The following is a 13,177-nucleotide window of genomic DNA, read 5'->3' as shown; positions in this document are numbered from 1 at the left end:
TCCTATGTAAAACTTTGATCCCCCATTGTGGCCCCACCCTACCCCCGGGGGTCATGATTTGAACAAACTTGAGTCTTCACTACCTGAGGATGCTTCCATATAAATATGACCAATCATGGCTTTGCTGTTCTTAAGAAGAAGATTTTTAAAGATATTTTCCTGTATACTTCCATGTAAAACTTTGATCCCCCATTGTGGCCCCACCCTACCCCCGGGGGTCATGATTTGAACAAACTTGAATCTACACTACCTGAGGATGCTTCCATATAAATATGACCAATCATGGCTTTGCTGGTCTTAAGAAGAAGATTTTTAAAGATATTTTCCTGTATACTTCTACGTAAAACTTTGATCCCCCATTGTGGCCCCACCCTACCCCTGGGGGTCATTATTTGAGCAAACTTGAATCTACACTATCTGAAGATGTTTCCATATAAATATGACCAATCATGGCTTTGCTGTTCTTAAGACGAAGATTTTTAAAGATATTTACCTGTGTACTTCCATGTAAAACTTTGATCCCCCATTGTGGCCCCACTCTACCCCAGGGGGAGGGGGGGTCATGATTTGAAGAAACTTGAATCTACACTACCTGAGGATGTTTCCATATAAGTTTCATCTTCCCTGGCCCAGTGGTTCTTGAGAAGAAGATTTTTAAATGATGCCATTATTTTTTCACTAATTTCTAATTATCTCCCCTTGAAAGAGGACGTGGCCCTTCGTTTGAACAAATTTGAATCTCCTTCACCCAAGGATACTTTGTGGCAAGTTTGGTTGAAATTGGCCCAGTGGTTCTTGAGAAGAAGTCGAAAATGTGAAAAGTTTACAAACAGACGGACAGCTAGACAGATAGACGGACGTCGCTCACTTGAGCCTTCAGCTCAGGTGAGCTAAAAAAATTGACAGAGTTGATTAATTCTCATCAAATTATGTATCAGTAGATAAGCTTACATAAAAATACCTTGAATATTTTTTTTGAAACTGAGCTAAATGCAAATTCAAAAGTGAGGTCAAGGGAAAGGTCAACGTCAAAAATTTTTTGAAGTAGTTCAATAGCACTCACCAAATGTATTGGCATATGAAGTTCAATAAAATTATCTTATTTCTTTAAACATAAGCTAAATACAAATTAAGAAAAGTGAATTCAAGGTTAAAGGAAAGGTCAGGGTCAAGATTAAGTATCTTTTGAGTTGTAATATGAGTACTGAAAGCTTCACAAATTTAAGGTGACAAATCATAAAGAAATCATAATGGTTTGCAATGAAATGAAAACAAAAGTCTTAAATGAAGTCTTTAATGAAAACTTTCATAAAGCAATTTAAAGAAAAACATCTTCATAATTAATTTCAAGGAAAACGAGGGTTAAAAGAGCTAAGGGCTATTCCAGGAAAAATTGTAGGGGGGGGGGGGGTTGGAAGGCACTTTTATTTTTACCCCACCACCCATACATTTTTAATTACCTTCTACCCCACCCCCCATCAATTTAAAAATGCTTTTGATACAACCACCCATCTAAATTAAAAAAAAAAAATTATATCACATATATATATATATATATATATATATATATATATATATATATATATATATATATATATATATATATATATATATATATACAGTCCCTGAAACGTTCTACTTTCCCACTTGAACGGTGAGCGAACGGTGAACGAACGGTGAACGAACGCAGAGCGAACGGTGAGTGAACGATGTGTGAACGCTGAACGCAACTTGGTGAACGATGTGTGAACGGTGAACGGTGAGCGAACGCAGAACGCGAACGGAGCACAAACGCGAGCGCAAAGTGAACGGTGAACGAATGGTGAACGCAAGATGAACGATTTATTCGGAATGCCTCTGATCTTTTCCTTGCATTGAAACTATTCTATTGTATTCTAATGCCTGGTGCTAAAAATGAATAAATAATAATTAAATAAATAAACAAATCAATTAAAATTGTCCTAAGAAAGACGATACATGCACATAAGTAAAATTATTAATTTAAGTTTCTTACAATATTTTCTGCACATATGTACGATGTTTAAATACAACTTTTTAATAACACGATTTTTTCGCTATAAAACATTGTACATGTAATTGTTACCGAACGCTGTAGTATAAAAGATAAAATTAATCAAGTTGTAAAATAAATATGTTTATTCTTATTTGATATATAAAACCATTACAAATAATGCGGATATTAGAAGAGAAAACTACGGACTTATAGATCGAATGAATTACAACGGTTGTAACAACCATACATGTATTTCTGTGCCAAGGCGATTCTGTGTAAAATAATGAGAAATAAATAAAATATTTTACAAAGGTATATTGCATAAATACACTCGTATTTTAATAATATAATATTTATGTTTTATTTTTTATGATGATTTATTGAGCAGACTTCTACATGTATCTGTAGACATTTCCCGGCCGTAATTATACTAGGACAAGATGATACAAAAAGGCATTCATATTATTTGCTAAATATTAAATTTTCACAACTTTATATTTAAGTAATATGCTGTCAAAGTTTTTATTAAACAGACAACTGAGAGAGAGAGAGAGATTAGCCCCCCTTTCCTTAAATGTTTGTACCTATATCAAACAAAAATTCTTTTAATTTTTTTCCTAAATATATCAGGCAGTGAAAGTAACCATTTTTTTAATCAACAAATCCATTTGTTTTACAGTCATAATCGGTTTTTATTTTCCTGCTTCAAGTTCACACGAAGTCCAAGTGCTTGACCTGTCAATCAAAATCATTCGACACTGTGCAGGTGTGAAAGTCTCGCCACACCGAAGTGTTAGCTTTAACATTTTTTCTTATCATTTCTAGATCTGATTCCAACATTTCTATTAAAAAAAAAATAAATAAATAAATTACATTGGGAATAAACACTTGGAATGACTAAGCCGCTTGAATTTGAAACATGCTCCCTGCCATCACCGCCGGCACATGTATATTTTGAACTACTATTGTTTAATGACTTTGTTTAGATGCATGTTTGTTTTGAGACTGAAATTTTTGTGATACAAAACACATTAACTTCTTTTTAAATGTCAATTAAATTATACTGGAAATACACTAATTAAGTAACCGATGGGGGGGGGGGGGGGCTCTTAATCATATTGAATGGCAAACATTCAATAAAAAGTTACAAAAGTTACGGTGAAAAATATCATTAATGGAGAATCATCTTGGTTATATTAATGGTAACCATGTTATAAAGGCATTTCTCTTTCTTTAATTAAAGACTTTATATATGTAAAGTAAAAAACAATCTTTAATGTATTACATTTTAAACAAATATTTTTTTAAACCACACTAACAATTTAATTCGCTCTAAAGATATTTAATTAACTGGATATCTGCAGTACTGTTTATAATTCTCAGAACTAGTTCTCACATGTATTTCTGTATTATTCGGAAAAAAAATTGTTAGAAATAAATATTTTCGTATTTTTGCTGCAGTTGGTAGATTAATTGACTTCGATTATTATCTATCCATTAACGATTTGTCGTCTTTAACATAACAACAAAATGTTGTAGTACTTGAAGCATCTGATTATTGCCCATATTTAAAATTAATTTTTCAGTATTGTTCTACATAGGTACATACATGTACTTATAACAACATTTATTTTCCAGATAAATTTAATAAATAACCTAACAGCTAAGTTAAGATAATAAAAATAAATATTGTAGATAATTTTTTTCCCATGAAATAATGATTCTATAAACACGATATGTTAATTATTAAATTCAAAACCTGTAAATCCTTACTTAAGAAAAAGATAAGTCCTTTCACTTCGGAGTTCCGAATGACAATAAAGACTGAACAATAAGTGAACGCTGAACGCAGGGTGAACGCAAAGTGAATGAACGAAGAGCGAACGCTGAACGCTTTGTGAACGGTGAACGCGAGCGCACGGTGAACGCTGAACGCAAAACTGTGAACGGAGAGCAAACGGTGAACGCACGGTGAACGAACGGTGAACGCACGCTGAACGAACGGTGAACGAACGGTGAGCGAACGGAAAAATGGGAAAGTAGAACGTTTCAGGGACTGTATATATATATATATATATATATATATATATATATACAATAAAATTTTATGTACTTTTTTCAGGTATTGTAATTTATCTGACTTCGAATGAGTGTTGGGTTTTGACATCTATCCAACCAGGGCCCGCTTTACAAAAGAACTTATGACTAAGAAAAAATTTTTATTACGCAAATAAATTTCTTTTTTGCATTACTTTAAAAATGTTTTAAATCTTTTTTGAAAAAAATAAGATAGTTTTATGCCAACAATTTTAACAGAAACATAAGTTTTGTAAGATTTTATGAACAACTTAAAATAAAAAAAATATATTGAATGAATTCTAAATCCCATCTAACAACTTAGACCATTGGTGCATTCAAGTTCGACAAGTTAACACTTAATAGGTTAAGGACTGGTATGTTTTTGACGTAATATATTTCATATTGTTTTCAAACTCATATCTCATCTTCCTTTTACTCTGTATGTGGTATAAAGTAAAATATTTGACTTGCAAAATCCATAGTCATGCTCTAAAACGTTCATTATCAGATAAGTTTTTTTTCTACTTTCGGTTTAAAATAAAACGATCTTTTTGATTGTTTCTAATATCATTTAATATACTAATGTAATCAAGTTTGATTAAACTGGAGAAAAGAAACTGGACCAGGTAGTCCAAAGCACAACGAATCCGTTTTCCAATCCCCCATTGTCCTTGCAGTCTCAGTTGCACATGCTTTTATAGTTATCTGCCCTTGTTTCCGTTTTGTTCGATTCTACTTTCACTTTCAATGTAAACACACTTTACAACTGTTTAGGACGAAAATATCAGTATTTACTGATTTATACAAAATGAGAGGAAAGAAGAACTTTGCACTTGATTATTTGTGAGAGTAAATACAACCACCCATCTAAAACTATATCGAGTGAGGACAACCACCCATTCAAATTTAATTGCTACAGACCCACTACCCATACAAAAATATATGAAGTGCCGTCCAACCCTCCCATACATTTTTTCCTGGAATAGCCCTAAGTTCATTTAGAGCCTTTTATTGGCCCTATGACTTTCTGAAAAATCAAAACTGCTCAATTTTAGTTGAGAATGCATCTAATGTCAAATGAGCTCTTGGTGGCTTATCTATTGAAAATGACATAATTTTCTAGCTAAGTTTATGACTTAGATCTTATAATTCTGTATGTATTACAGTAAATCTTTACCTCACAAGATCATCCAGAGCAGCTAAGTTCATGACTTAGATCTTACAATTCTGTATGTATTACACAGTAAATATTTACCTCACAAGATCGTCCAGAGCAGCTAAGTTTATGCTCTCCTCCTGAACTCGATCATTGTATTTATCCAGGATATTGGCTGGCAGGGCTTTGTCTAGCTGACCTATACAAAATTTAAACATACTAAAAAGAAACACTTTTGGATGCCTGTGCTATTATTTCCTTATAATTGGAGTTCCTTATCATTTCTATATCTTAAAAAGAACATGTACCGCTGTTTCATATTAGCCAAACAGTTCCTCATGTACAACGATGTGTGTGACAGTTTAACAGTGTTCAATTCATTGATTTGTTTCAGACATGAACTAGATGAAAGGGCAGACAGCCCAAAAACCATACACATTCCCCATTTTTAATCTCAAAACAAAATATTTCAAAATTTTGAATAACTTTCTCAGAAGCAATAAACCACACATTTAGAACTTACTCTTTGGAAATGAAGCTTCACATCCATCAGACATGCAGAGTAATGATGTCTGAAATCAAAGATTGGACAGTTAGAACATATATAGTGAGAACACTGTTTTCATTACTAAACCTATGCATCATGGTGGGTTCATTTAGGGCAAGAAGATGCCTTAGAGTCCTCTCCCTTGTTTTGTAAATATATAACTGTGTGCATGTTTCACTTAATATCATTCAATAAATATCTACATCCATCACCTTCACATAACTGTACAAAGTAGCATTCTACAGGAAAAATACAAACAAATAAGCATGTATATGTATTTCTAAAACTAAAACTGAGGTAATGGTGTATATCTGCCCCCATAACAGTAAAAGTCAACAGAAAAAACTACCAAACTGTGCAAAAAATGGCAAATTGTGAAGAATAGAAAAGACTACTTACTAGTGTAATTGCCCAGCTTAGCATAGCAAAAGTTGATTTGAATTGATTCATTTCATAAATTGTTTCTGCAATAGGCTTAATAAACTCCTTATATTTTTGTCAACAGTCAGTGACAAACCTAATAAATATTATTACTGTAAGAGTACACATATGTCTTCTGTTGATTCAGATACATGCAAAATTATACACAGATAGTAGTGGTTACCTTTCCATGACCAAACACTGATTCATTGGCATAATTCTTCAGACAATCCTCACAGAACAGGTGCCCCTCGTAACATTGTACCATATTGTCAAACGCCACCTCCATATAACAACAACCACACTCGATCAGCTGTCCTGTCTCAGCATACTCAAACTCGTTCATCTGCTGAGCCACCTTCAGGTCTTCATCCTAAATGATCAGAGAAAACAGCCATTATCTAAAATCCTGTTGAAATCAGGAAATTTCTTAACAGGACTGATACCCTTGCAGGGAATGCTCTATGCACACATATGAAAGTAAGCATACATGAACTGTATTAAGCAGCCTTGAAATTCTCTGAGTGTATTTAGTATACTTTCATCATATTCTAACTATAAAAGGCAATCTTTGCAATCTCTGCACTACATTGATATGTCCATATGTTCTGAATTCCTGTGTCTTCAACTAAAAGTCATTTACTCAAAATCATGACATATCCTTTGGGTTAAGAACACCTAAATGTTCTAAACATGAATGCTTATCTTCCTTTATCTTCCTTTACAACTTGCACCTGGACAGAAATTTCAAACTTGGAAACCTATGAACTTGACCAAATGACCTTGGTTCAAGGTCATGACTTACCATCATAAGCTTCCTCTGTGCTAAGTATGAACTTCTAATGTTCTTGGTGATATACTAGTAACTTCTGATCATCAGATGGATTTATGCAGTGATCTACTGGTGTTTCTGCATTAACTAATTTATATTTATTTAACTACAGTTCTACTGGTTCAACAGACGTAATTTTGAGGGTAACTTGTATATACAGAAGATACAATGAATCAATACACTGACAAAGTTATAAATTGTGAGGACGTTAATTTGTGGGTAAGGGTAATCCTGAGTGAAATCCACAAACAATGGTCCCTACAGACAATGATGATTCCACATTAAATTCTGGACAATGAACTCACGTACCTTGGCTTCTTCCCTTAGCCTGTCTTTGACAAACTCGTACTCCTCTGTTAACTCTGGTGGCAGGCTGCTCAGGGAACACTTCAGAGCTCGGGGACATTTAAGACATGTCACCTTCACCGTTCTCTCCTCAGAACCTTAAAATACATACTAAATGATTGATTGATCCTGCTAAATTGGGTCAAAGGTTAATGATCTGTTTTTCAAGTCATTCAAATCACAGGATTTTGAAAAGAAAGGTTTGAGCTCTAATGAAAGTTTGTCACTAGCTTGGCCTATTAATCTTGGCACCTCTTTCCTCTTTACAATCAATCAAATATCACAAATAAATGTTTTGTAACCTAACATTTCTTACCAACAGGAATATTGCCAACAATCACAGCCTGAGACAAGGATTTCTTCCCCTCACCTAGGACATTTTTAAAATTCAGTGAAAAAGAAATACTTATAAAAGAAAAACTGTAAATATACAGGTACTCAGATGCTGATGTTTTTTTTCTCATCAAGTTTACTATTTCTTTTTATTATACTTTCATGTTAAATACCGACATGTCAGTTGACAATGGTTTTCCTTGGGGTGTCAATTTCAACTGTTTCCCTCAAAAACATGCACTATTTATATAATACCATATCTATATCTTTGTAATTAATTGATCTTTTATAACAAGGACATTGCCAGCCCTATGATTTCTATAAATCTACTGATTTCACTGATTTTATGAGCCAGCCCTTTCATATCTTTACATCTATTTATAGAGATTACTCACTCTGCATTTCCTCAAAGCCTTTTTTGACAATCAGAGACAATGCCTTGTGCATAGGAGCATAATGCCAATTATAATGTGAGGCTAAAATTCGAATATCTCGGACGGATATCTACAATATCAAAATACCATGTTACTTTGTGTAACTGTGCTTTCAAACCATATTAAAACAAAGGTACTTTTGTATATTAACAATTGTAAACCTGAACCAAAAAGGGAAGTATTCTTTATGCAACAAAAAGCTTGTTTTTAATATGGAGATTAAACATTTTTTCATGAATGTAATAATGTACACTTGAACTCAGATATCTCTAACAATTGATATCTTGAATACTATGGATATGCAGAAGCAAGTCCAAACTACATTTACTTTATGTATTTAACTTAACATCTCAGATCCTTGGATATCTTGAAATTTTCCCTCTATCCCTTTGATTTTAAAACATAAATGACTTGTAGGAATTTTTTTCTTAACAAATGGTATACAACCTTAACCTATACTTCCCTACCTAACTAGTTTTTTTTAGTAATCATTTATCACACATGGTTTTACAAAATAGTCTAGTACCAGTAATATAAAATCAACCATGATAGGGAGCTCAACTTTAATATCAGAATCAATGGAATGTTCAGTTTCCAATCAGAGCTTTACAATACAGGGTTGTGCCACAGGTGCTTGTGGAACCCAAGACAACATTCTACTTTTGAAATGACCCCTTCTTTTTCAATTTGTATGGACAACCCTGCTTCACAATGTTGTAATTTTGTTCAAGAAAATAAACCCCTCCTATCAGATGTGCAGAAGACCTGGTCTAAGAGATGGATTCTACAAGATGTTTATTAAATAATGAGCATAAAACTATTATGATCATCGTGACAACATACCATTTTAAATTCTGATTGTAACAGCAGCTCACAGTTAATTTTGTATTCAAACGATTTTACCACTTCTGAAAATTCTTCATAAAAATTCTTGCTGCCTCTCTAAAAAAAAAACAAAAGTAAAATTTTAAATTGAAAGCAAGACACATTTTGAATAATTTGTTTGTTTGGTTTAAAAAGGGTTAGTTTTGTTTTCTTCGATAATTTTAAAGATACAAGTAATTTAAATTGGTGTTTGCATTTTCCTCTACTGTAGATTCCTAAATATATGCAGCGAATTAATTATCGCGTAATTACGCAAGAAGAACCAGTCGCGAAATAAAATTACTCGCTTTAATTTTTATGGTGCTGAAAGCCATGTAAAAACTCTCGATTAAGCGGTCACTCGCGAATTATACTTCTTGCACTTTGTTGTCGAAGGGCCATTTTGCGATATTTAGTATTCATGTAAAATAAGGAATCTACAGTAATTTCCACAAGTCATGAGATAATACAAGATTTCTGCAGTCCTGCAACTTTGTTATCAATGCCTTTAATGTTGATTAAATAGTTTTAAAAAAATTTACATTCAAAGAAGACATATAACACCTGATCACACAAGCTCATCAGCTATCATTAAGACTAATATCTTACCTTTGGTGGAGAGAGATCAGTAGACACAGTACTGGAGGGGGGCTTCTGAACTCGGGGGTAGTTGGAGTTCTCCAGAAGTAAGTTACAAACATTGTTCAGAGCCTCTGGTCCTATATGCACCAGTAACAAGTTCTTCACATACTGAGGGTCAACATCAGGAAACATAAGCAGCTGCAATATTCAACATCCTGAGGTCTTATTGAGATAGTATTTGATGCTTTAAACTAACACACGCTTGAAAGATTCAAAACATATAACAATGTCTAAATAGCACTTCAAGAAAATCAACCAGCCATAAATATATTCAATAATACTGTACATACAATCACACTCTTTTTTTTTTCTTTCTTTTGTTGTTGTTTTCTTTAAATACTTAAAATTAACATGATCAAATGAAAACAACTTGTAAAACTGCTCTCACAAAATAACAGTACAGTGTATTACATCTAACTAAACCAAACTTCTTCCTTACATTTTTCCACTTACCACTTCATTGACCTTGTCATTCAGCTTTTCTTCAGGAGTTATATCCATGGTGGGAAGGGATGGTAAATTGTTTGGTTGTGGTGGTCTGGTAATCACTGGAACTGGTGCCTGTATGGTTACTTTAGGAACAGTTGGTCGTTCAGTTACCACTGGAACAGGTGTTGGTAGGGTAGCCACAGGAACAGGTTTCTCTCCAGTTACCACTGGAACAGGTGCTGGTAGGGTAACCACAGTAGCAGGCTGCTGTCCAGTTACCACTGGAACAGGTGTTCTTTGGGTAGCCACGGGAACAGATGGTTGTCTAGTTACCAATGGAATCGGTGTTGGTCTGGTTACCATCGAAACGGTTGGTAATCTGGTCTTTAGAACAGTTGCTGGCAGGTGACGCCTGGCCTCCATATGCGTGGGTGTTCGCACAGTCACTTGTTGCTGATTTTTTGGCATAGGATGGGTATTAATCCTGTCCTGGGTTACTGCTTTAGCAGGTGCAACAAGTCCTGGTGGTGAATCAGGTACAAAAATAGGTTTGTTTTTATTAATTTTCACTTCAAATACCTCGGGAGTACTTTGTTCAGTGGTAATGTCCACAACTTCAGCATAGGTCTCCACATTGATTACAGGCACACCTGTCTGAGACCCCTCGGAGGACTGAGAGCTATTTGTGATATCTACTACGTCTACCTCTGTGGCTCTACCACTCTGTGCTCCCATAATGATGATGTCATTACCCTCTGACCCTTCTCTTGACTTTTTCTTCGACCTATCAGCTATTTTTGATTTCCCCTCTGACCTTTCAACTGATTTGACCTTTGACTTGTCCCCTGGTAAGCCTGCTCTACTGTCAGTAACTGCTGTACCATTCTGTGTTTCTTTATCATCTTTAAGCCTCCTGTACGTTACAAGGAAGTTCATCCTGGGTAGATCTTCATCATCCTTTTTATCTGCTGTACAACTGGTGAGTCTGTCAATTATATGTTCTCTATATATATAATGCTATGATTTATAAATGTTTAAATAAACAGATTTTATCAGCTTTGTATCCTCTGATATGGAAAATTCATCTATCAGTAAATAGGTGATCAATCAAACTTTTAATTTTATAAAAAAAAAAGATGATAGCAAGTTCAACCCAATCTTTTGGTCTTATTTTGCCTGAAAGTGTTCAGTAGTTTTGTGCCCAGTGGTGCTGTAACTTGAGAATTCTGTATGTATTTTTTTTAGTGTTTACCAAACAGATTTTTTTTTTGTTTATCATTATTTTTTTTTATCCTAAAAGAATGAATTTTTTCCTTAAAAGAATGAATTTATGAAATCTTTAAAATTACTGTGAACAAAACAAGAAGTGAGAAGTTTCCCAGTAAACAGTATCATCCTTAGATAAAATTCATACATTTAAATACTGGCTATCAAAGATTACAAAGCTCTAAATGACAAATTTTATTTATTACTTTGGTAAATCTCACATCTTATAACGTATAAGCAGAAATTTTAGTGAGGATTCAATTTAGGCATTTTTTAGTGAGGGTGTTGAGATCGCTCAAATCAAAATAACTAACAATTTATTCCACATTAGAGGTTACTGTTATCTTTCTATGCATCACAAAATCACTCAAATTACTTCTCCCTAAAATTAAATACTGATTTTTAAGGACAAATCGCTAAATTTGCGTCTTGCTAAAAAATGAACTTATAAGGTAAATGATCTGGTAGTTTGCATCCCTACTGCTATAAACTTGCACAGTTCACTAATCTGGAAAATGTGCAGCAGATGCAGCATCCGAAGCAGGTTTGGTTGGGTGCATCCCTAAATGGATCATCACTAAGCTTGCTAGTTTGGTCAGGCTATGGGCATAGGGCTTACAGTTAGGGCCTGTTTTTAAAGCTTTGACCTGGTCACTCATCCAGACAAGAGGCCCAAGGGTCACAACACTCACCCTAGTCATCTTGGCCCTGCTGTTCTTTAGAAGACTGTTTTTCAAAGGATTTCTCTGCTGTATTATCTTTCCATGAAAAATGTTGAGCCCATTATGGCCTTATTGTAGCCCCTGCCCAGCACTAATGGGTTACAACTTAACAAAACTTGAATCTCCATTATAAGGGAATTCCGACTAATGTGGCCTTGTTGTTCTGGAGATTTTTAAATGATTCCAGGGTTGGGTGCAAAAAAATAGGGTCGGTCGGGTAGCAGGAAACAAGACTATATTTTTTTGGCCTAAATCTACTTTTTTGGTGAGAAATTTTTACTTATCTAATCTAAGGACATCACTTGTCAAAGAAGCAAAGCAGCTCACAGAGCTTTCAAACTCAGTTGAGCTTAAAGTAAACAAATCTTTATCCCAAGATAATGTCTCTTACCTGCTATTTTGCTTTGGAGTTTTTGAGCTAGTTCCTTCAGTGGACAATTTTGTTTCTTTTACAGCACTCCGTCTTTTATTCTTTAGTTCTCCAGGCACTGTGTTTTGTGTATGAATTCCTCCGAGTGACTTCCTCCTCTCGTTTTCAATCTTTCCCATGACCTCTCCAGACTTGATTAAAATCTCGCGTCTATATGTTTGTTCATCTTCCAATGATCCAGCATCGGTTTGGACATCGACATATTTCCAGTTGTCTAGACCAGCTGGTGGGTGTGGTTTGGTCAAACTTGTGGCTGGGGATTTCTGAACATCCTCTTTACTTATTATTATCTTGGTGGGGGCCACTGATGACACTTTATAATTAGCAATAGCAACTCCTCCCACTGGAGAGAGAATTTTCAAAGCATTAGTGGCAAGTTCAGATCTTGAATTTTCAGACACCTTATCCTTTGCACTTTTTGGATTATTTGATGACAAATTCAATGCATTTTTTGGCGAAAAATGTGCAGGTTTTAATATGTTACTGTTTATAGAAACTGTTATTTTGTTGTTAGTAGCAACTTTACTGCCCATGCCTGTTGAAAAAAAAAATTTCATTTGAAACACTTTTTGTACTATGTTAATATTTCTTATCATTCAGAAATGTTTTGACTCTTATGATGGTCTGAATTTTAAAACATCACGCTTACCTAGTCATCATTTGA

General features: G+C 34.3%; 1 protein-coding gene across 1 annotated transcript in view; it reads right to left on the bottom strand.

Annotated features, from left to right (window-relative positions):
• Window positions 1–13,177, bottom strand: part of LOC133190621 (uncharacterized) — a 34,909-nt gene that overhangs the window by 20,659 nt on the left and 1,073 nt on the right. Inside the window, exons 3-12 of the mRNA XM_061326311.1 lie at window positions 12,475–13,048; window positions 10,120–11,080; window positions 9,634–9,804; window positions 9,004–9,102; window positions 8,122–8,230; window positions 7,710–7,763; window positions 7,358–7,491; window positions 6,401–6,589; window positions 5,773–5,821; window positions 5,349–5,448 (exon numbers count right to left, since the gene is read on the bottom strand). Of these exons, the coding sequence (XP_061182295.1) occupies window positions 5,349–5,448; window positions 5,773–5,821; window positions 6,401–6,589; window positions 7,358–7,491; window positions 7,710–7,763; window positions 8,122–8,230; window positions 9,004–9,102; window positions 9,634–9,804; window positions 10,120–11,080; window positions 12,475–13,048 (2,440 nt within the window). The remainder of the gene's footprint in view (window positions 1–5,348; window positions 5,449–5,772; window positions 5,822–6,400; window positions 6,590–7,357; window positions 7,492–7,709; window positions 7,764–8,121; window positions 8,231–9,003; window positions 9,103–9,633; window positions 9,805–10,119; window positions 11,081–12,474; window positions 13,049–13,177) is intronic.

Source organism: Saccostrea echinata, unplaced genomic scaffold (genome assembly GCF_033153115.1).
Source record: "Saccostrea echinata isolate AGI-Se365-2 ecotype Australia unplaced genomic scaffold, CSIRO_AGI_Sech_v1 ptg000022l, whole genome shotgun sequence".
NCBI lineage: Eukaryota > Metazoa > Mollusca > Bivalvia > Ostreida > Ostreidae > Saccostrea > Saccostrea echinata.
The sequence above is the reverse complement of the archived record's forward strand: the minus strand, read 5'-3'. Positions and strand labels throughout refer to the sequence as shown.